General features: G+C 45.5%; 1 protein-coding gene across 1 annotated transcript in view; it reads left to right on the top strand.

The window, feature by feature from the left end:
* The window catches only part of LOC143934467 (uncharacterized), a 43,262-nt gene that overhangs the window by 9,979 nt on the left and 11,154 nt on the right, over positions 1-22,129 (top strand). The window contains exons 2-3 of the mRNA XM_077458118.1: positions 2,577-2,772; positions 10,012-10,064. Coding sequence (XP_077314244.1) covers positions 2,577-2,772; positions 10,012-10,064 — 249 coding nt within the window. The remainder of the gene's footprint in view (positions 1-2,576; positions 2,773-10,011; positions 10,065-22,129) is intronic.

Raw genomic sequence — 22,129 nt, 5'->3', positions numbered from 1 at the left:
TCTTCACCCCTGGAGCAAACCTGGAACTATGCTGCAGCTTGTGGAACATGACTGCTAGATTGCTGTCCTTCTTGAGCTTCCCTTCTCTCTGCGTTCATGCTACTGACTTCCTCTAGCTGAGTATCATCATCAGAGCCTACAAAACACTGGGCATCCTCCTGGAGCATGTACCCAACACTGTGCTCAAAGGGTTCGGGGAACTCCTCAGGAGGACGTGGTGGGTCTAAGGAAGGAGTCACTGATGATGACATTGAGAAGGGGATGCGTTGGCAGCTGCTTTGCTAGTACCCTGAGCCTGGGTGAGAGAGGATGAGGAGGATAAAGAGGGCTTGGTCATCCACTCTACCAAGTCTTCGGCATGATGCAGCTCAACACGTCCAGCTGCCGAAAATAAGGACAAGCATGTCCCATGGCCACGTGCTGATGACGATGCACCGCATCCATGACCAGCACTGTTGTCTCTAGACACAGAGCCTGCTTTCCCTCTTTTATTGGCTCATGTCTGTCTGCCTCTCCTTGTTGGCCTTCCAACATGGTAATTGCCTGAAGGGAGATTGGAAAATCAGCAATTAGGTAGTGTATATTGTGTCGGAGGGACAAAACACCCACTAACTCCTGCAGATGCCTTTATTATAGAACACCAGCAATAAAGGGTAGATACAGGTGTATATTGTGCTGTGCTGGAGGCACACAACACCCACTATCTCCTGCAGATTCCTTTATTATAGAACAACAGGAATTAAAGGGTAGATACCAGTGTATACTGTGCTGTGCTTGAGGCACACAACACCCACTAACTCCTGCAGATGCCTTTATTATAGAACAACAGGAATTAAAGGGTAGATACCGGTGTATACTGTGCCATGCAGGAGGCACATAACACCAACTAACTAATGCAGATGCCTTTATTATAGAACACCAGCAATTAAAGGGTAGATACCGGTGTATACTGTGCTGTGCTGGAGGCACACAACACCAACTAACTCCTGCAGATGGCAGATGGCTCATTTAGAGAAGAGCAATATAGAAATATAGGTAGATACAGATGTATACTGAGCTGAAGGAACACAGACAACACCCACAAACTCCTGCATATGGCTGATGGCTCAATTACAGAAGAGCAATATAGCAATATATGCAGATACAGGTGTATACTGCGCTGAAAGTACACAGACAACACCCACTACCTCCCGCAGACGCCGGAACACTACACAAGGCCGCCCCGCTGGCGGCCTTATATAGTGTGGGGCATGTACCACACAGCTTGAGCTATAATTGGCCACAGGCATCCTGCCTGTGGCCAATCATGGCTCTCCTCACTGCAGGCGCTGTGATTGGCCAAGCATGCGGGGTCACAATGCATGCTTGGCCAATCATGAGCCAGAAATGCACTGCTATGGCACAGTGCATTGTGGACCGTGAGCGCCACACTAATTTGGCGCTTTGGCCCATAACGTTCGGCATTCGCCGAACGTGCGGACAGCCGATGTTCGAGTCGAACATGCGTTCGACTTGAACACCAAGCTCATCCCTATCCGTGAGATGTTCAAAGCTTGGGGTATTTTTTTATAACCTAACCCTGCTTTAAACTTCTCCACAACTTTATCCCTGACCTGCCTGGTACGTTCTTTGGCCTTTATGATGCTGTTTGTTCACTCAGGTTCTCTACCAAACCTCTGAGGGCTTCACAGAGCTGTATTTGTACTGAGATTAAATTACACACAGGTGGACCCTACTTACCAATTAGGTGACTTCTGAAAGCAATTGGTTTCACTAGATTTTAGTTAGGGGTATCAGAGTAAGGCTAGGTTCACATTGCTGCGATGCGGGAACGCCGCGAATCCGCGGCGTTTTCCCGCATCGCATACCTCCCGCCGGCAGTTCACACTGCCCTATGCGGACGGCTGGGGGTGTCAATGTTATGTTAATGACACCCCCAGATCCGTCGGCATATCGCAGTGCGATCTGCCGACTCGCACAGGAATCGGATCGCATGGTGTGAACCCCCATGCGATCCGATTCCGTTGCGGACCCAAAAAAGGGTCCCGTGCGAGTTTGCTGCGGGACCGCTGCGAGTTCAGCCATACTATCTGTATGGCTGAACTCGCAGCGCTACGGAGATCGGATGTGATTTGCTGTGCGAATCACATCCGGTTCTCCCCCCGCAGCGGTGTGAACCCAGCCTAAAGGAGGCTGACTACAAATGCACATCACACTTTTCAGATACTAATTTGTAAAAAAAAAAAAAGAAAGAAAAAACATTTATCGTTTTCTTTCCACTTCACCATTATGTGCCACTTTGTGTTGGTCTGTCACATAAAATCCTAATTAAATACATTTACGTTTTTGGTTGTAACATGAAAAATGCGGAAAATTTCAAGGGGTATGAATACTTTTCAAGGCATTGTAGAGCATTCAAAATAATTAAAGGTGAAAGTATGTATTTGTATGCATGTTGTTCTTTGTCTTAAAAAAAAACCTGTTAGTGTTTTGCATCCTTCATTTTATTTTTTATTTTTTAAATTGTATGAATTATCTTAAGTTCCATTTTTTTATTCATTTCATCTTATTTACAGTGAATATTAATGGACAAGGAAATTCCATCATTGTCTTGGAGGCCATATCTGATGGAAACTTTGTGGGATCCTGGATATCTGGCATCCATGCATGTACTGGAGGCTCACCTGTGCATCAAATTTGTTCTTGCACAAATACTACTGCCCTGACTACATTCTGGATATCCCCGGGCAATTTAAAAACTGTTGAAATAAGGTTAGTGTTTTGCTTTTGTAATACAGTCCATCTTCAAGTAGCAGCTAAAATACATGGCACACCTTCATCTAACAATTTTGACCACCCTGCTTGGTTTTTTTTTGTTTTGTTTTTTACCTTGTCCCGCATTACGCTGTTCTTTTTCTAAGCCCTTGGCACATTATCACAGGAGATCAAATGATCCATCAGCTGCTGGAGCCAGAAGGAGGCATCCACAGGCTCAGAGGGTGGATGGGAGATGTAGTCCTGGATGCCCTAAATTTAATGACAATTTCTGAAATTATCACTAAACTTAAACAGCTTTTTCACAAAAACTAAAAGATATCAAACTGAAAAGATATAGCCAGATAGCTGAATATTTTGTGAACATTTTAAAGTTTGTTTGGTGTCTGTAGGTGAAAGTATGAAGGAGCTGAAACTTTTGGCAGTGGAAGAAGATTCTAAGCATGAGGATTTTAAGCATGCTCTCATTGACTTCAATGTTAAAAAAAAGTGTTAAAAAGCTTAATATTTTAACCACTTGCTTACTGGGCACTTAAACCCCCCTCAGTCCCAGACCAATTTTCAGCTTTCAGCGCTGATGCACTTTGAATGACAATTGCGCGGGCATACAACACTGTACCCAAATGAAATTTTTATCATTTTTTTCCCACAAATAGAGCTTTCTTTTGGTGGTATTTAGTTACAGCTCGGAGTTTTATTTTTTGCTAAACAAACAAAAAAAGATGCAAAAAAATAAAAAAAATAAATCATGTTTTAATAGTTTGTTATAAAATTTTGCAAACGGGTCATTTTTCTCCTTCATTGAAGTGCGCTGATTAGGCGGCACTGATGGGCTGCATTGGTGGGCACTGATGGGCTGCATTGGTGGGCACTGATGGGCTGCACTGGTGGGCACTGATAGGCATAGTTAAGGCGGCACTAATAGGCACAGATAAGGCGGCACCGATGGGCACAGATAAGGCAGCACTGATGGGCAAAGATGGGCACAGATAAGATGGCATGGATGGGTGGCACGGATAAGTGGCACGGATGGGTGGCACGGATGGGCACTGATAGGTACCACTGATAGATGGGACTGATGGGCACTGATAGGTGGCACTGATAGGTGGCTCTGATAGGTGGCACTGCTGGGCACTGATGGGCGGCACTGCTGGGCACTGATGGGCGGCACTGCTGGGCACTGATGGGCGGCACTGGGTCGCAGCACCTTTGAGGCAGATTGTGGGCACTGTGGGTGGCACTGTTGGTGGCACTGCTGGATGGCACTGTGGGTGGCATTGTGGGTGGCACTGTAGGTGGCACTGTGGGCACTATGGGCACTGATGGGGGGCACTTACTTTTATTCAGGATGGCACGGCGGTGGGCAGGTGGGCACTGGCAGGTGGTCAGCTGTATTGCTGGCCGTGATCGGGACTGATGTCCCGATCACGGCCGCCGGTGATCGGCTTTTTTTTTCTCTCCTCGCGCTGTCAGCGCGAGGAGGAATAATAGCCGATTACCGGCTCCGTTCTATCACATGATCAGCTGTCATTGGCTGACAGCTGATCACGTGATAAGGGGTCGGGATCGACCCCTTGCACGGATCGGTGATCAGGCGAGTCTCACGGACTCGCCGATCACAGAGCGCGCCGCGCGCGCCCCTCAGGGGGCGCGCAGGCCGCTCGTATCCGGGACGATGTCAATAGACGTAGTCCCGGAAATGTAGGTCCGCGCTGATGCCGTCATTTGGCAATAGCGCGGATCTGTAGTGGTTAAAAAGTATAAATAGTAGAAGAAAAGTTGAAGAAGTCCCACCATCAGCTAAAAGAGCTGAACGTTTTAAAAGTTGAATGGCTTTAATAGCCAAAAGTATGCATAAGTTACACAGAGCCAAAAAAACGTACGGAATAATAATACAATTAAAAAGATGATGATTAAGAAATAAAAAAAGAAAAACAATAGTGGGACTGCTAAAGCAGTCCCACTAAAAAATGTGTTTTAATTTTAATCCCTTCCTGTCCCTTACCTGCTGACCTTTAACTTGGTCTTAAGAAAGAAAGGGGGCAGGACTGAATTATTGATCATGTGATCACTGAAATTGGCTGTCACAGTGGGTGGTCACATGATTAGCAGACCATCACACCGACTCCTGATGACAGCTTGATCACTGCACTGAGAGTGTGCGGTAAGCACACTCTCAGCCCAGAAACCCCAGCCATCATTAGGGTTGCCACCTTCTCTTCAAGCCTGGGTCAGCTGCCTGGTACACCTTTGGGTGCCCCAAGAAGAGTAATAATATGGCGCTTATAGTGTGCCACATCGAACAGTGGGTGTGGCCAAATTTATTTTGCAGACAACATCACCCTGCTCCCTAGTGATGCCGAACCTGCCCTCAGCCAGCCACCCGCAGCTCGCTGGCGGTTACAGATTTGTGTGTCACTGTCTTGGTTACTTGGGGAGCCACAGCCTGGTCTGAATAATTTGTCCGGGTTTCAGTCCGCCTGAAACGTGGACACATGGTTCAAAACCTAGACTGTTTGGGTGAATCCCGGACAGGTGACAACCATAGCCACCATGGATGCATATGTGTGGCACCTGAGTGTTAAGGTCCTCCCTCCTTGCATTATGTGGCCAGTAAGAGGTTAGTAAACAGATGTCAGTTATGTTCAATATAGTAGAGTAAGATCCATAACCTTACCACTAAATGAGTGAGACTGCAGAAAAATGCTTCATGTATGTGACCGGGAAGAACTTAGTGCACTACAGCATAGCTCCCAACTGTCCCTGATTATGAGGTACTGTCCCTGATTTGGAGCAATGTCCCTCATTCCTCCTCATCTGCCCCTCATTTTGGCCTGATCAATATAGATGTGTATAAAACACACTTTTTATCTATCAAAAAGTGTCTTCCAGCACTAAACCTTTCATCTGATTTCTAAATTTCTGCATTTGTAAATTCCAAGGGCCGATATAAAGGAATAGTAGTGGTTAAAAAAAGCACTTGTGGGTTTAACCAATCTTGTTTTTTTGTACAATTCTCCTTTAAGGGGGAGCGGCAAGGGGTGTGTCCTATGCCTGCCTACTTTTGCTGATAGGTGTCCCTCATTCCCATCTCAAAAAGTTGGGCGGTGTGACTACAGAACTACAATCCTTGATCATGTTCTTGTGCCGAGCAGGGCTAATTAGAAGATCCTTCCCAATACACATGTGAAAGTACAAAGTAGTGGGGCACGGCACAATGTTACACTGTGATGACACTTTAACCTTTCTCTATGTGTTAGCCCTAAGGCTAGGTACACATTTGTACATTGCAGGGATTTTCACAATTGCATGCATTCCTGCAATGCACAAAACATGTGTATTTCTTTTTTGCAGGAGCAAGCCATTGCCATTAAATCTTAATGTCACCCCAGCGCACCTTGCTAACGTGCACGTTTTAGTGCACGCCAAAATGCATAGCAACAAAGTGCCACGTGTTTTAGTGTTTTTGTTTAAAAAAACGGTCATGCAAATGAATGGGCTGCCCTAACCACGACATGTTAAACCATGCGCACAAACTGTTGCAACTGAATGGAGTAAATAAAGCCTTAAAAAATCATATTACATATTGCCTTTAACCACTTCAGCCTTAGAAGGTTTTACCCCCTTAATGACCAGGCAATTTTTGCGATACGGCACTGCGCTACTTTAACTGACAATTGCGCGGTCATGCGATGTTGCACCCAAGTAAAATTTATGTCCTTTCTTTTTTTCCCACAAATAGAGCTTTCTTTTGGTGGTATTTGATCATCTCTGTGGTTTTTATTTTTTGCGCTATAAACAAAAAAAGAGCGTTAATTTTGAAAAAAACTAAATTTTTTACTTTCTGCTATAAAACACATCCAATAAAAAAATTTTAAAAATAAAATTTCTTCATCAATTTCAGCCAATATGTATTCTGCTCCATATTTTTGGTTAAAAAAAATCCCAATAATTGTATATTGATTGGCTTGCACAAAAGTTATCTCGTCTACAAACGATGGGACATTTTTATAGCATTTTTTTTTTTTTTTTTTTTTTTTTACTAGTAATGGCAGCAATCAGCGATTTTTAGCAGGACTGCAACATTGCGGCAGACAAATCGGGCATCTAACTGACACTTTTTATATTTTTTTGGGGGACCAGTGACACTAAAACAGTGATCAGGGCTAAACATATGCACTGTTATACTAAAGACACTGGCAGGGAAGGGGTTAACATCAGGAGTGAAGTGTGTTCCTAGGGGGTACTTGCTGACTGTGTGGGGGATGGTTTGAAGGTGCTTAGCAGGAAGTAGACATGGACGGCATCAAAAAAATGTGTTTTGTTTTGTTCCGTTTGGTACAAAAAAAATTGTATTTTGTAATTCGTGTACGAAATTCAATTCGGATTTGTACGAAATACAAATTTTCTTTAGATTCATAAACTTTTTGTAAAAATAACGAAAGTTCCTTATGATGAATTTATCATTATGAGGGGTTCCCACCACCCCTGTGCTGTGCTGACTTCCTGGGTTTTTAACTTTTAGGTTTGTTAACTTTTTGTAACAATTACGAATGTTCGTTATGATGAATTTATCATTGTGAGGGGTCCCCTCACAATAACGAATCCCTGTGCTGAGTTCCCGGGTGTGAGTGTACACCCGCTGTGCCCATTATGAGGGGTTCCCACCATCCCTGTGCTGTGCTGACTTCCTCTGGTGAACAGAACACCAGCCACAATTCAGTTAATTTGGATCCGAAATTCCAAAATTGATTAACGAAATTTTGTATCTTGTATAAAATGTGTAAGCATAGAAATTCCCCATAGGCTTCCCACCATCCCTGTGCGGACTTCCTAGGTTTTAACTTTTAGGTTCATTAATTTTTCGTAACTATTACGAATTTTCGTTATGAATTTGGATCCAAAATTCGTAAATGAAATTTCGTACGGAATTAGTATGCATAAAATGTTTTATTTCGGATTCGTACAAATGTACGAATTTCCCGAAATTCATACAAATTTTCTATTCATACAAAACGAATCACACATGTCTAGCAGGAACACAAGATATCTACAACCTCCCCTGTCAGAATGGCAATCTTCCTTGGTTACGTAGGCACTTCGTCATTCTGCTTCTCTAGGGAGCGATCGTGGGTGGCCAGCAGACATCGAGTCCGACGAACACGCTGATTACCTCCACTTCTGTCCAATCATCATGCATGCGCCCCCAGTGTCTATTGCACAAAATTACATACAGCCAACAATTCACAGAACATCTACGGTAGGCAGTCGGGAAGTGGTTAAACATACTGGTCAGAACTGCTGAGGGAAATAACCAATAATCCCAAAGTAGATATAAATCAGTGTTAATTTTTACGTCAAATTTTAATTTAGTTCTATTTCATAAAGTAATTTCACTTGATTATTGAGAGCCTCCATAGTAGAAGCACATGCATTTTAATGGATTGGCAGAGGGCAGGTGAGCCTGGAAGGAACCCAGCACTCCTTAAGCCTCATACACACTATCAGATTTTCTGCTGATTTTTTCCTTCAGATTTACCAAAACCATATAATATGAGGTCAAACCTTAGGAGTTTCAAGTTTTATGCAATCAGGCAGGCCCTTGCACTACATGGCTTTGGTAAATTTGCAGGAAAAAATAAGCAGAAAATCTGATAGTGTGTATGGGGCTTAAGGCACATGGGTGCACTGGACACCCAGGAGAGATGGCTCTCAAAAATGTATAGAGTTAAGACTGCAGATAATACTGGGATGCCTTATCGCGACCTCTGCATCTTACATATGTATTTGCAAATAAGTGCAAACCAAACCCTTGTTTTTTTAACGCAAGCTGTTAAGTGGTTAATTTGGGTGGTTGCAGACTGGCTGGAACATTTAGCTGGAAATTTTCTTTGGTTTTGTTTTACATGCATCGCCCTTCCATGTACTCCTTGCTGCGAAGGCCAGTTATAGGTCGGGCAGTGGTCATAAGTTTGTACTGTTGGAATACTGGTGAGGGGACGTACTAGACATCTTCGCTGCCATTGTGCTATATGCTGGGTGTCCAGTGCTCCCCTGTGCCTTTTAGGAGGGGTGGGCTCCTTCCAGGTGCACCTGCCCTCTGCCTATCCATTATAATGCATGTGCTTCTACTATGGAGGTTCTAAAAAATGTATAGAGTTGGGACTGCAGATAATAATGAGGTGCCTTGCCACAGCCTCTACAACCTAGGCATGTATTTGCAAATGTATGCAAACCAAACACCTGTTTTTAATGCAAACTATTACATGGGTTAATTTGGTTGGTTGCATGCTGGCTGGCAAGTTGAGCTGGGAATTTTCTTTCAATCTAAAGTCCCTAACTCACATTCATATACTAGGGCCAATTTAGACAGAAGCCAGTTAACCTACCAGCATGTCTTTGGAGTGTGGGAGGAACCTGGGGTACTAGGAGGAAACCCACACAAGCACAGGGAGAACATGCAAACTCCAGGTAGGTAGTGTTGTGGTTGGAATTTGAACCAGCTAGGCGAGAGTGCTACCCAATACACCGCTGTGTAGCCAATGAGGAAGGAGAGTTCCAGACAGCCGAGCCTCTCCTTTAACATCGCAAGATGGGCTCAGGTAAGTATTAGGGAAAAACCCTTCTGACTTTACAACCCCTTTAATGTGCTATTATTATTGGCTGTGGATGGAATGGTGTTGCTGATTTAGAAAAGGCCAGCAGAGGGCACCAAAGAGATAGTGTGAATGAGTCTAATGTGTGGAACTGCATAGGAAAGGGAAATAATTGATGGGAGCCTGCATCTCTCAGCTAATACAGCTTGCCAGTTGCCAATAAAGTCAGGGAGCTGGGGATTTAACAGACAGGTGGAGCTCTGAGGAAAGCAGAAGTTCAGGTGGGTAAAAGCCCCTCCCTCACATTTTTATTCTGTTTTTGTTTGTTAACGAAATTTCGGAATTGATTTTCTTCATAGTTTTTGTCAATTAGCTAAATTCAAATTTTTTCAAATTAGCTTTTGCCTTAAAAAAACATGCAGCTGATGAAAACTATGATGAAAACATTTTCATCCACAAAATGAACACTGATATAAAAAAGGCAAAGTAATTACCGTGAACAAACAGAAGCCATGTTCCTATTCTAAACCAAAGGAAGTCGTTTCTGTGGGCTGATGAATGTATTAAGTTGATTGTACATAAAAGTTTTGGTAATGCATCTGTTCTTAGGCACATCTTAAGTTACTTTTTTTTTTTTCAGGGCTTACATTCATGTGTCCGACACTTACAAACTTACTAAAACACTTAATTCTGGTAAGTCCTTCTTTAGAATATTGAAATATTGCACAGGTTTTGTTCAATTTGGTGCAAAGGATTTTGAATACATCCACATCACCCGAAATGTGTTGCAAATGTCAAATTGATTGGCCATACATGAATCTTTTTTTTTCATTCAACCAGCAGGTTAAGTAAAAAAAGAGGGCACATTCCAGGTGGATGGAGGAATCCTATTCTCCTCACTGCACTATTGTATTCTGACAATGGGCAGACTTCCTCAATGCCAATTTACACACATGCAGCTCATTTCCTATAGTGCTGATCAAGTGTCTTTTACTGTATCTGACAGGGTGGATGAACAGAAGTTGATTGGTCAACTTCTGTTCAAATGCAATGGCCACACATGGATTGAAATTGGACCGGTCCCTGCTAAATTGGTTTGATATTGTTCCATGCAAAGTACGGACAGCTTTAAGGAGCCATCCTTGTGTAGGTCCACATGGCTGAATGAGGGAAATCATTGGATTTCCCGATCCACACAGCATAGATAAAGGAATCTCCACTAGTGGCTTATGTATTGAGACATCTTCAGTGTCTGTGGTTGTACCCTAGCAATGACTGCATCTGATAGGGTGCACTCACTGTTAAAGTGGTTGTAAACCCTTACAAACCACTTTGACCTACAGGTAAGCCTAAATTAAGGCTTACCTGTAGGTCCAAGAAATATCTCCTAAACCTACACGGTTTAGGAGATATTTGCCAAAACACAGGCACCGCTGTCTACGGCACTGAGCGTGCCGCTGTCAACGGCGATATGCCGCGAGTGGTGGCTCCCGTGCGCATGCACGGGAGTGACGTTATCGCGGCTTCGTCGAATGACAGCGCCGGAGCAGCGAGACCCACGAGAAGATGGAGGCTCCGTACACAAGAGGACAGTGGTGACTTCGCTGGCTCCTGTGTCAGGTAAGTGACACATAATGGACTACTATGTGATGCATAGTAGTCCATTATGCTTTACCTCTGGGTTTACTTCCTATTTAAGCTTATTATTTGGCTCCTGGCTCAGTCAATTTTTAAATAGACTCTTGCTCAGCAGGGTGGTACTGACAAGACCAATTCAGGTTCAGATTTTGATTCAGCAGAAATCCTGAGAAAAATAAGCCGTGTATGGTCTGCTTTAAAGGAAAAGTTCACCTTTCATAACATGTTACATCCATAATTGGAGCCCCCGCACCTCCCACTCCCCCACTGAGACATCTAGCGGGGGATCTTCTCCTTCCTGGTAGCTGTCAAAATAGAAATAAAAATGCGCCTGTGCGGGGCTCTGAAACTCGGCCACATAACTCATTCATAGCACTCTGTGAATGGAAAACTAGAAGGTCCAGCAGACATTGTGGCTGTCGGCTTGTAGTTTTCAGTGAACTAAAATGGTGCTGTGAGCGCCTTGGTAGTTCATTGAGTCTTCGAGTCAGAATTTATTGGTTTCTTCATATAAGGTATGAGCAAGAAGATACACTGACAGGTCTGCAGGAGACCTCTCCAGCAATCTGCTGATCGCTGGTGCAATGCTCTGCAGGCTCCCAAAACATAAATAATAAATGTAAATTTTTTTACCTGCAAAAAAATTAGCATTTATTATTTTTTGTGAAAAGGTGTACGTATTCTTTAATGTATCCAAATAGAAGATTGCTGGATCGATACTTGGGTCCAGATATAGTTTATTACTTATAGTATTCAAATAAAGAGCCCATGTTTCAGGGATTACTAAAAAAGCCCCATTGTCTTGTATGAGCCTTTGCCCAGACTTTAACCACTTAAGCCCCGGACCAATTTGCAGCCAAAGGACCAGGCCCCTTTTTGCGATTCGGCACTGCGTCCCTTTAACTGACAATTGCGCGGTCGTACCATGTGGCTCCCAAACAAAATTGGCGTCCTTTTTTTTCTCACAAATAGAATATTTCTTTTGGTGGTATGTGATCACAAAAAATGCAATATTTTTAACTTTTTGCTATAATAAAATCCCCCAAAAATATATAATAGAAATTTTTTTTCCTCAGTTTAGACCGATACATATTCTACATATTTTTGGTAAAACAAATTGCAATTAGCGATTATTGATCGGTTTGCGCAAAAGTTATAGCGTTTACAAAATAGGGGATAGTTTTATAGCATTTTTATTAATATATATATATATTTTTTTACTAGTAATGGCGGTGATCATCAATTTTTATTGTGACTGCTACATTATGGCAGACACATCGGACATTTTTGACACATTTTTGGGACCATTGTCATTTATACAGCAATCAGTGCTATTTAAATGCACTGATTCCTGTGTAAATGGCACTGGCAGTGAAGGAGTTAACCACTAGGGGGCGGGGAGGGGTTAAGTGTGTGTGTGTGTTTTTTTTTTTTTTTTAACTGTAGGGGGGCATGGCTTGGCATCTGATGTCACTGATCTTCTTTCCCTATAACAGGGAGACGATCAGTGACAGGCTCAGTAGGAAGCACAGAGAGAGGTTTGTTTACACAGACCTCTCCTCGTTCTTCAGCTCTGTGACCCGATCGTGGGACACCAGCGGCGATTGGGTCCTCTGGTCCCGCAGCGCTAGTGACCCTCGGCTGGGCACTTAAAGAGCAACGTACCTGTACATGCTTGTGCCCAGCCATGCCATTCTGCCAATGTAAATGTGCAGGAGGAGGTCCTTAACCACTTCAGCTCCGGACCAATAATTACCTTAAGGACCAGAGGTGTTTTTGCAATTTCGCACTGCGCTGCTTTAACTGGTAATTGCGCGGTCATGCAATATTGCACCCAAACGAAATTTGCGTCCTTTTCTTCCCACAAATAGAGCTTTCGTTTGATGGTATTTGATTGCCTCTGCGATTTTTATTTTTTGCGATATAAATGGAAAAAGAGCGAAAATTTTGAAAAAAAATGATATTTTCTTCTTTTTGTTATAAGAAAAATCGAATAAACTAAATTTTAGTCATACATTGAGGGCAAAATTTATTCAGCCACATGTCTTTAGTAAAAAAAATGTCAATAAGCGTATATTTTTTGGTTTGCGCAAAAGTTATAGCGTCTACAAACTAGAGTACATTTTCTGGAATTTACACAGCTTTTAATTTATGACTGCCTATCTCATTTCTTGAGGTGCTAAAATGGCAGGGCAGTACAAACCCCCCCCAAATGACCCCATTTTGGAAAGTAGACACCCCAAGGAAACTGCTGATGGGTATGTTGAGCCCATTGAATATTTATTTTTTTTGTCCTAAGGGATTGAATAATGACTAAAAAAAAAAAAAAAAAAAAAAATGTACAAGAAGTTGTCACTAAATGATATATTGCTCACACATGCCATGGTTATATGTGGAATTGCACCCCAAAATATATTCCGCTACTTCTCCCGAGTACGGGGATACCACATGTGTGGGACTTTTTGGGAGTATAGTCGCGCACGGCATCCCGAAAACCAATCACCACCTTCAGGATTTCTAAGGGTGCAAATTTTTGATTTCACCCCTCACTACCTATCACAGTTTCGAAGGCCATAAAAAGCCAAAATAGCACAAAACCCCCCAAAATGACCCCATTTTGGAAAGTAGACACCCCAAGCTATTTACTGAGAGGCATGTTGAGTCCATGGAATATTTTATATTTTGCCACAAGTTGCGGGAATATTACAAACTTTTTTTTTTTGCACAAAGTTGTCACTAAATGATATATTGCTCACACATGCTATGGGCATATGTGAAATGACACCCCAAAATACATTCTGCTGCTTCTCCTGAGTAGAGGGATACCACATGTGTGGGACTTTTTGGGAGCCTAGCCGCGTACGGGACCCCGAAATCCAAGCACCGCCTTCAGGATTTCTAAGTGCATAATTTTTTTATTTTACTCCTCACTACCTATCACTACCTATCACAGTTTTGACGGCCATAAAATGCCAAGATGGCACAAAACCCCCCCAAATGACCCCATTTTGGAAAGTAGACACCCCAAGGAAACTGCTGATGGGTATGTTGAGCCCATTGAATATTTATTTTTTTTGTCCTAAGGGATTGAATAATGACTAAAAAAAAAAAAAAAAAATGTACAAAAAGTTGTCACTAAATGATATATTGCTCACACATGCCATGGTTATATGTGGAATTGCACCCCAAAATATATTCCGCTACTTCTCCCGAGTACGGGGATACCACATGTGTGGGACTTTTTGGGAGTATAGTCGCGCACGGCATCCCGAAAACCAATCACCACCTTCAGGATTTCTAAGGGTGCAAATTTTTGATTTCACCCCTCACTACCTATCACAGTTTCGAAGGCCATAAAAAGCCAAAATAGCACAAAACCCCCCAAAATGACCCCATTTTGGAAAGTAGACACCCCAAGCTATTTACTGAGAGGCATGTTGAGTCCATGGAATATTTTATATTTTGCCACAAGTTGCGGGAATATTACAAACTTTTTTTTTTTTGCACAAAGTTGTCACTAAATGATATATTGCTCACACATGCTATGGGCATATGTGAAATGACACCCCAAAATACATTCTGCTGCTTCTCCTGAGTACAGGGATACCACATGTGTGGGACTTTTTGGGAGCCTAGCCGCGTACGGGACCCCAAAATCCAAGCACCGCCATCAGGATTTCTAAGGGCATAATTTTTTTATTTTACTCCTCACTACCTATCACTACCTATCACAGTTTTGACGGCCATAAAATGCCAAGATGGCACAAAACCCCCCCAAATGACCCCATTTTGGAAAGTAGACACCCCAAGGAAACTGCTGATGGGTATGTTGAGCCCATTGAATATTTATTTTTTTTGTCCTAAGGGATTGAATAATGACTAAAAAAAAAAAAAAAAAAATGTACAAAAAGTTGTCACTAAATGATATATTGCTCACACATGCCATGGTTATATGTGGAATTGCACCCCAAAATATATTCAGCTACTTCTCCCGAGTATGGGGATACCACATGTGTGGGACTTTTTGGGAGTCTAGTCGCGTACGGCACCCCGAAAACCAATCACCACCTTCAGGATTTCTAAGGGTGCAAAGGCCATAAAATGCCAAAATAGCACAAAACCCCCCCAAATTACCCCATTTTGGAAAGTAGACACCCCAAGCTATTTACTGAGAGTCATGTTGTCTGAACGAAAAAAAAGAGATTGATCGGTGGGTATGCCCACCATTAGATACCTCCCTTCATCCACCCACTTCTAATGATGGACATACATGCACCATTTATATATGCCGAAGCATGGGGGCATCCTCCCGCAAAAAAGTTATGCCGCGTACATACGTTCAAACTTTTCCATGGGCAAGCCCCCTGTCGGAATTTTGACCGTATGTACGCGGCATTAGGAGCAAAATCACTCCTCCACCCCTTATGCCCCCATGCTTCGGCATATATGCTCTTTTTTAACTGTGGTGGTGAAATCACCGCCTACAGCACTGGAGTCACGGCTTTATGTATCGTGGGAGCAAACGCTGTTGCTGTCAAGATAAATAAATCCGCGCTGCAGCTGAATGGCGTACCTGCTAAGCAAATTATGGTTAACGTTAAAACAAAGTAACATCCCAGTAAAACCTTACCATACCATACCTGCAAAGCAATTGCCAAAAAAAACTGTAAAAAATAAAACATTTTTTAACACAACCTGTGCCTAAAATATATATATGCCGAAGCATGGGGGCATCCTCCCGCAAAAAGTTATGCTGCGTACATACGTTCAAACTTTTCCACGGGCAAGCCCTCCGTCGGAATTTTGACCGTATGTACGCGGTATTAGGAGCAAAATCGCTCCTCCACCCCTTATGCCCCCATGCTTCGGCATATATGCTCTTTTTTAACTGTGGTGGTGAAATCACCTCCTACAGCACTGGAGTCGCGGCTTTATGTATCGTGGGAGCAAACGCTGTTGCTGTCAAGATAAATAAATCCACGCTGCAGCTGAATGGCGTACCTGAAAACATGAAAAATGGTTAACAATAACACAGTAAACAGTAAAGTATAAAAAATTTGAGAGAAGAGAGAGAGAGAGAGAGAGAGAGAGAACAATAAAACGACAACTATTTTTGGTTTTTATATTTTATATTTTTTGTTTTTTTTATTTTACTTTTTTTTTTTTTTTTTTTTTTATACACTTTTTTTTGAACTGTAAACTGTAACTGTAACGGTTCGGGTCTCTCAAAATGCGATGGCATCTTGGGAGACCCTGTGTAAGTGTGCCTAGCCTGTGAAATGCTGTACCCTACGCTAATACTTCACTAGTGTGTGGTAGCGTTCAAAACACTCACCCTGACAAAGACCAGGATTGCCAGGACAGCGTGGACAATAAGAACGGGTGTCACGCCTATATCCGCGCTTGCTACAGACACGACATCTTTTTTGGGGGGCTCGTTGGGTAGGGGTACTCGGGAGGACATAAGAAAAATGCCTCTCATGCAGCCGGCTTACTGCATTTGGTTGGGAATGGTGAGGTACAGAACCGTCTGGAAACAGAAGCTCTGTGACAACTAGTGATGGACGAACTTCCGACGGGACGTTTCGCGAACGCGAAACGCGAACGGACACAAACGTTCGCGAAAACGACCGTTCGCCGCGGGCTCCATTGACTTCAATGGGAGGCGAATTTCGCAAACCTTTAGGTCGAATTTGCGGCCACGGGGTAATTATTAGGGGGTAGCACGTAGTCCCACCACCTGGACAATAGCATAATACATGTATGAGGTGAATTTGGGATCGATAACTACAAGCATTTTTTTTTTATTTGGGAAATTGTTCTGACAATTCAGGACTATGGAGCTAATGAAGGCAATGGAGGAGAGGGAAGGTCAGGGACCAGGGTAGGCAAACAAGAGGGTGCAGGAGATACAGAGCACTGACAGCAGCACCGTAATACAGAGCACTGACATCAGCACCGTGACATACAGCGCTGACAGCAGCTCCGTGACATACAGCGCTGACAGCAGCTCCGTGACATACAGCGCTGACAGCAGCTCCGTGACATACAGCGCTGACAGCAGCTCCGTGACATACAGCGCTGACAGCAGCTCCGTGACATACAGCGCTGACAGCAGCACCGTGACATACAGCGCTGACAGCAGCTCCGTGACATACAGCGCTGACAGCAGCTCCGTGACATACAGCGCTGACAGCAGCTCCGTGACATACAGCACTGACAGCAGCTCCGTGACATACAGCGCTGACAGCAGCTCCGTGACATACAGCGCTGACAGCAGCACCGTGACATACAGCGCTGACAGCAGCTCCGTGACATACAGCGCTGACAGCAGCTCCGTGACATACAGCGCTGACAGCAGCTCCGTGACATACAGCGCTGACAGCAGCTCCGTGACATACAGCGCTGACAGCAGCTCCGTGACATACAGCGCTGACAGCAGCACCGTGACATACAGCGCTGACAGCAGCTCCGTGACATACAGCGCTGACAGCAGCTCCGTGACATACAGCGCTGACAGCAGCTCCGTGACATACAGCACTGACAGCAGCTCCGTGACATACAGCGCTGACAGCAGCTCCGTGACATACAGCGCTGACAGCAGCACCGTGACATACAGCGCTGACAGCAGCTCCGTGACATACAGCGCTGACAGCAGCTCCGTGACATACAGCGCTGACAGCAGCTCCGTGACATACAGCGCTGACAGCAGCTCCGTGACATACAGCGCTGACAGCAGCTCCGTGACATACAGCGCTGACAGCAGCTCCGTGACATACAGCGCTGACAGCAGCTCCGTGACATACAGCGCTGACAGCAGCTCCGTGACATACAGCGCTGACAGCAGCTCCGTGACATACAGCGCTGACAGCAGCTCCGTGACATACAGCGCTGACAGCAGCTCCGTGACATACAGCGCTGACAGCAGCTCCGTGACATACAGCGCTGACAGCAGCACCGTAAGCAGCCCCAGGAGGAAGTCAGCACAGCACAGGGATGGTGTGATCCCCTCATAATAAGAACCCCCAGGAGGAAGTCAGCACAGCACAGGGATGGTGGGAGCCCCTCATAATAAGAACACCCAGGAGGAAGTCAGCACAGCACAGGGATGGTGGGAACCCCTCATAATAAGCAGCCCCAGTAGAAATATGACACCGCTCAACCTCTTCAAAGAGGAGGGTAGGGGCATATAGTACGGTGTGCTTTTTTGGGTCAGGGAAGTGAGCCAAATGAATTAAGAAGGTCTGTGTGCTTGATTCCAAAAATTGTTTATAGACATATACATGGTCTACTGATCACATGTGTTGAATTCCTCCGAGATCCATGCCTCATTCATTTTTAGAAATGTGAGGTAGTTAACACTGTGGTGAGCTAGGCGAGTACGCTTATCGGTCACAATCCCCCCTGCTGCGCTGAACGTCCTTTCGGACAGGACACTGGATGAGGGGCAAGCCAACAGTTCGATTGCAAATTGGGCAAGCTCTGGCCAGAGGTCAAGCCTGCCCACCCAGTAGTCTAGGGGTTCATCACTCCTCAGAGCGTCCACATCGGCCGTTAACCCAATGTAGTCGGACACCTGACGGTCTAGGCGTTCCCTGATGCTGGATCCGGATGACACCTGTCGATGGGTCGGCTGAAAGAATGACCTCATATCCGAAGTCACCAACACATCTTCAAACCGGCCTCTTCTTGCAGGCGCTGTTGGATTGGTACCCGCAAATCCTTCTCTGGGAGTGGGAATTGCTCCTCTGCCAGCGCACGCAAAAGCAGAATGCAGCATTTCTCGAAGCAAGGCCTGGAAGTGCTGCATTCTGACAGCCCTCTGCGACGGCGGTAACATTTCCGCCATTTTGTGTTTGTACCGGGGGTCTAAGTACGTTGCCACCCAGTACTGGTCCTTGACCCTCATGCTTTTTATACGGGGGTCCCTATTAAAACACTGGAGCATGAAGGCCCCCATTTGCACTAAAGTGGAAGCGGTGTGGTGGCCTGGCTCCTGCTCATCATCCAGGATAATGTCGTCCTCTTCATTCTCCTCTCCCCATCCTCGCACAACAGGGATCCCAGAAAGGTTTAAAGCATGCTCTTCTTGCTCCTGCTCATCCGCCCCGGCACCATCCTCCTCTGACTCCTCATCAGACTCCTGTTGTTGACTTGTCTCAGATAGAGTAGCCCCCCCTGGGAATTCATCCAGCATTGCGACTTCCTCATCTTCCCGCTCCTGCTCCTCCACAGCCTGATCAATGACACGACGCAATGCACGCTCCAGAAAGAAGGCATAAGGTACCATGTCACTGATGGCGCCATGGCTGCGACTGACCAGTTTGGTGATCTCCTCAAATGGCCGCAGAAGTCTGCATGTGTCGCGCATGAGCAGCCACTGGCGCGGTGAAAAAAAACCCAGCTCCCCAGAACCGTTTCTTTCGCAGAGTTCATACAGGTAGACGTTAACTGCACGTTTCTGCTGGAGCAGCCTATCAAGCATATAGAAGGTTGAGTTCCATCGCGTCGGGCAATCGCAAATAAGACGTCTGACCGGCAGATGGTGTCGCCGCTGAATGTCAGCAAGGCGAGCCATGGCCGTGTAAGATCTTCTGAAATGGGCCGAGATTTTCCTTGCCTGCCGCAAGATGTCCTGGACCCCAGGGTATTTGACAAGGAATCGCTGCACGACCAAGTTTAAGACGTGTGCCATGCACGGCACGTGCGTGATTTTGCCCTGTTTCAATGCGCTAAGCAGATTGGCACCGTTGTCACACACCACTTTACCAACTGTCAAATTGAGCGGTGTTAGCCACTCATCTGCCTGTGAACGCAAAGCTGAAAGGAGTGCCGGGCCAGTGTGGCTCTTTGCTTCCAGGCACAACAGACGCAGCACGGCATGGCAACGTCTCACCTGGCATGTGGAATAGGTTCTGGGGAGCTTGGGCGGTGCAGTGGAAGAGACGCTAGCAGCGGAAAAGGAGGAGGCAGCTGAGGAGGAGAGGGAGGAGGATGGAGTAGGAGGAGGAGAAGAAGAGTCAGGCCTGCATGCAATCCGTGGCGGTAAAACCAAATCTACACGGGTGCCACGGGTTACATGCTTGACGGCCGTCAGAAGGTTCACCCAGTGGGCAGTAAAACTGATATACCTTCCCTGCCCGTGTTTGCTAGACCACGTGTCTGTGGTCAGATGTATCTTGGCACCGACACTGTGTGCCAGAGATACATTCACTTGCCGCTGAACATGGCCATATAGCTCTGGGATGCCCTTCTCTGAGAAATACTTCCTTCCTGGGACCTTCCATTGTGGTGTTCCAATGGCCACAAATTTGCGAAAGGCCTCCGAGTCCACCAGTTTATATGGCAGTAGTTGGCGGGCTATGAGTTCTGACAAGCCAGCCGCCAACCGTTGGGCAAGAGGGTTATCCGGCGTCATCATTTTTTTACGCTCAAACATTAGGCCCACGGAAGCCTGCCTTTTTGCAGAAAAATGTGAGCTTGGCGTGATGGAAGGTGGAGTGGAGGACAATTGTGAGGAGAGAGGAGAAGGAGAAGTAGAAGACGAGGCTGGACGGTGAGAGCCTGCAGTGTGGCTTTGTGTGTTCCGTTGCTCCCACTGGGCTCGGTGATGGCTGCTCATGTGCCTTCTTAAGGCGGTCGTCCCTAGGTGAGTATTGGGCTTACCGCGACTAACGCGTTGACTGCAAAGATTGCAGATGGCAACGCTATTGTCAGCAGCGGACACGTTAAAAAAAGCCCACACTGCGGAGCCATGTGCCGGTGTCCTGGGAGCGCCAGATGTGACCGTACATGGTCGATGACTCGCTCCTGATACATTTGCAGTCTGCTTTGTCCCTGCTGTGCAATGTAAGTCATTGCTGCTTCTCCTCCCTATCTGCTGGTCCATATCTCCCTCTGAACTCCCCTCCTCTTCCTCTCTTGTGGGCACCCACGTGACATCACTAGACACGTCATCATCAACGTCACCTTCCCCACCGCTATAAGTAGAGTAGGCAGCAACACCGGGGACCAACCTCCTCCTTGGGCTGATCTGGGTACTGGCGTCAGACTGCTGAGTAGCGCTTGTTGCTACCTCCTCTTCCTGATCCAATACCAAGAGTGGCTGCGCATCAGAAATGTCCTCTTGATATGGATCGGAAAATAATTCCAGTGACTCAAGCGGAAGGTATGTGGTGGTGGTGGTGGTGGTCGTGTTGTTGGTGGTAGTGTCTTTGGGGGTGCACATAGCAGAGAGTGAAGAAGAGGGTGCAGATCGAGAGGATGAGGAGGGTGCAGAAGAGTAAGGCTGAGCGAGCCACTCAACCAAGTCTGGTGCATCCTTTAAAGTAATTGAACGCACCTTCTGCAACTTCCCACTTTGGCTCAAGCCTGTTGCTCCTGCCCTACCCCTACCACCCCTGCGGAAGGGCCTGCCTCTTCCTCTGCATGTCATTTTTTAAATGACCCTGTGACAAAACTCTTAGTCCCTATACCGCTGAAGGACTGCTGCAGTATAGGTGAGCGGTCAGCAGTGGTGCACGTCAACCCTATCTATTGTGGACCTATAGCGGTCCTTACAGAACAGCAGACTGTACCGCACTCAAGCCTATGTACCGTAGCACCCTATACCAAGTTACCAGTCCTTATAAGAACTTTTGTGGACCAAGCAGGTTGTGTATTAGTGTTTAGCAGACTGTACGTCAGTCCCTATACCGCTGAAGGACTGCTGCAGTATAGGGCAGCGGTCAGCAGTGGTGCACGTCAACCCTATCTATTGTGGACCGATAGCGGTCCTTACAGAACAGCAGACTGTACCGCACTCAAGCCTATGTACCGTAGCACCCTATACCAAGTTACCAGTCCTTATAAGAACTTTTGTGGACCAAGCAGGTTGTGTATTAGTGTTTAGCAGACTGTACGTCAGTCCCTATACCGCTGAAGGACTGCTGCAGTATAGGGCAGCGGTCAGCAGTGGTGCACGTCAACCCTATCTATTGTGGACCGATAGCGGTCCTTACAGAACAGCAGACTGTACCGCACTCAAGCCTATGTACCGTAGCACCCTATACCAAGTTACCAGTCCTTATAAGAACTTTTGTGGAACAAGCAGGTTGTGTGTTAGTGATTAGCAGACTGTA

This window comes from Lithobates pipiens, unplaced genomic scaffold (assembly GCF_037356315.1).
Source record: "Lithobates pipiens isolate NorthernLeopardFrog02 unplaced genomic scaffold, aLitPip1_a1.2 Scaffold_27, whole genome shotgun sequence".
Lineage (NCBI taxonomy): Eukaryota > Metazoa > Chordata > Amphibia > Anura > Ranidae > Lithobates > Lithobates pipiens.
The sequence above is the reverse complement of the archived record's forward strand: the minus strand, read 5'-3'. Positions and strand labels throughout refer to the sequence as shown.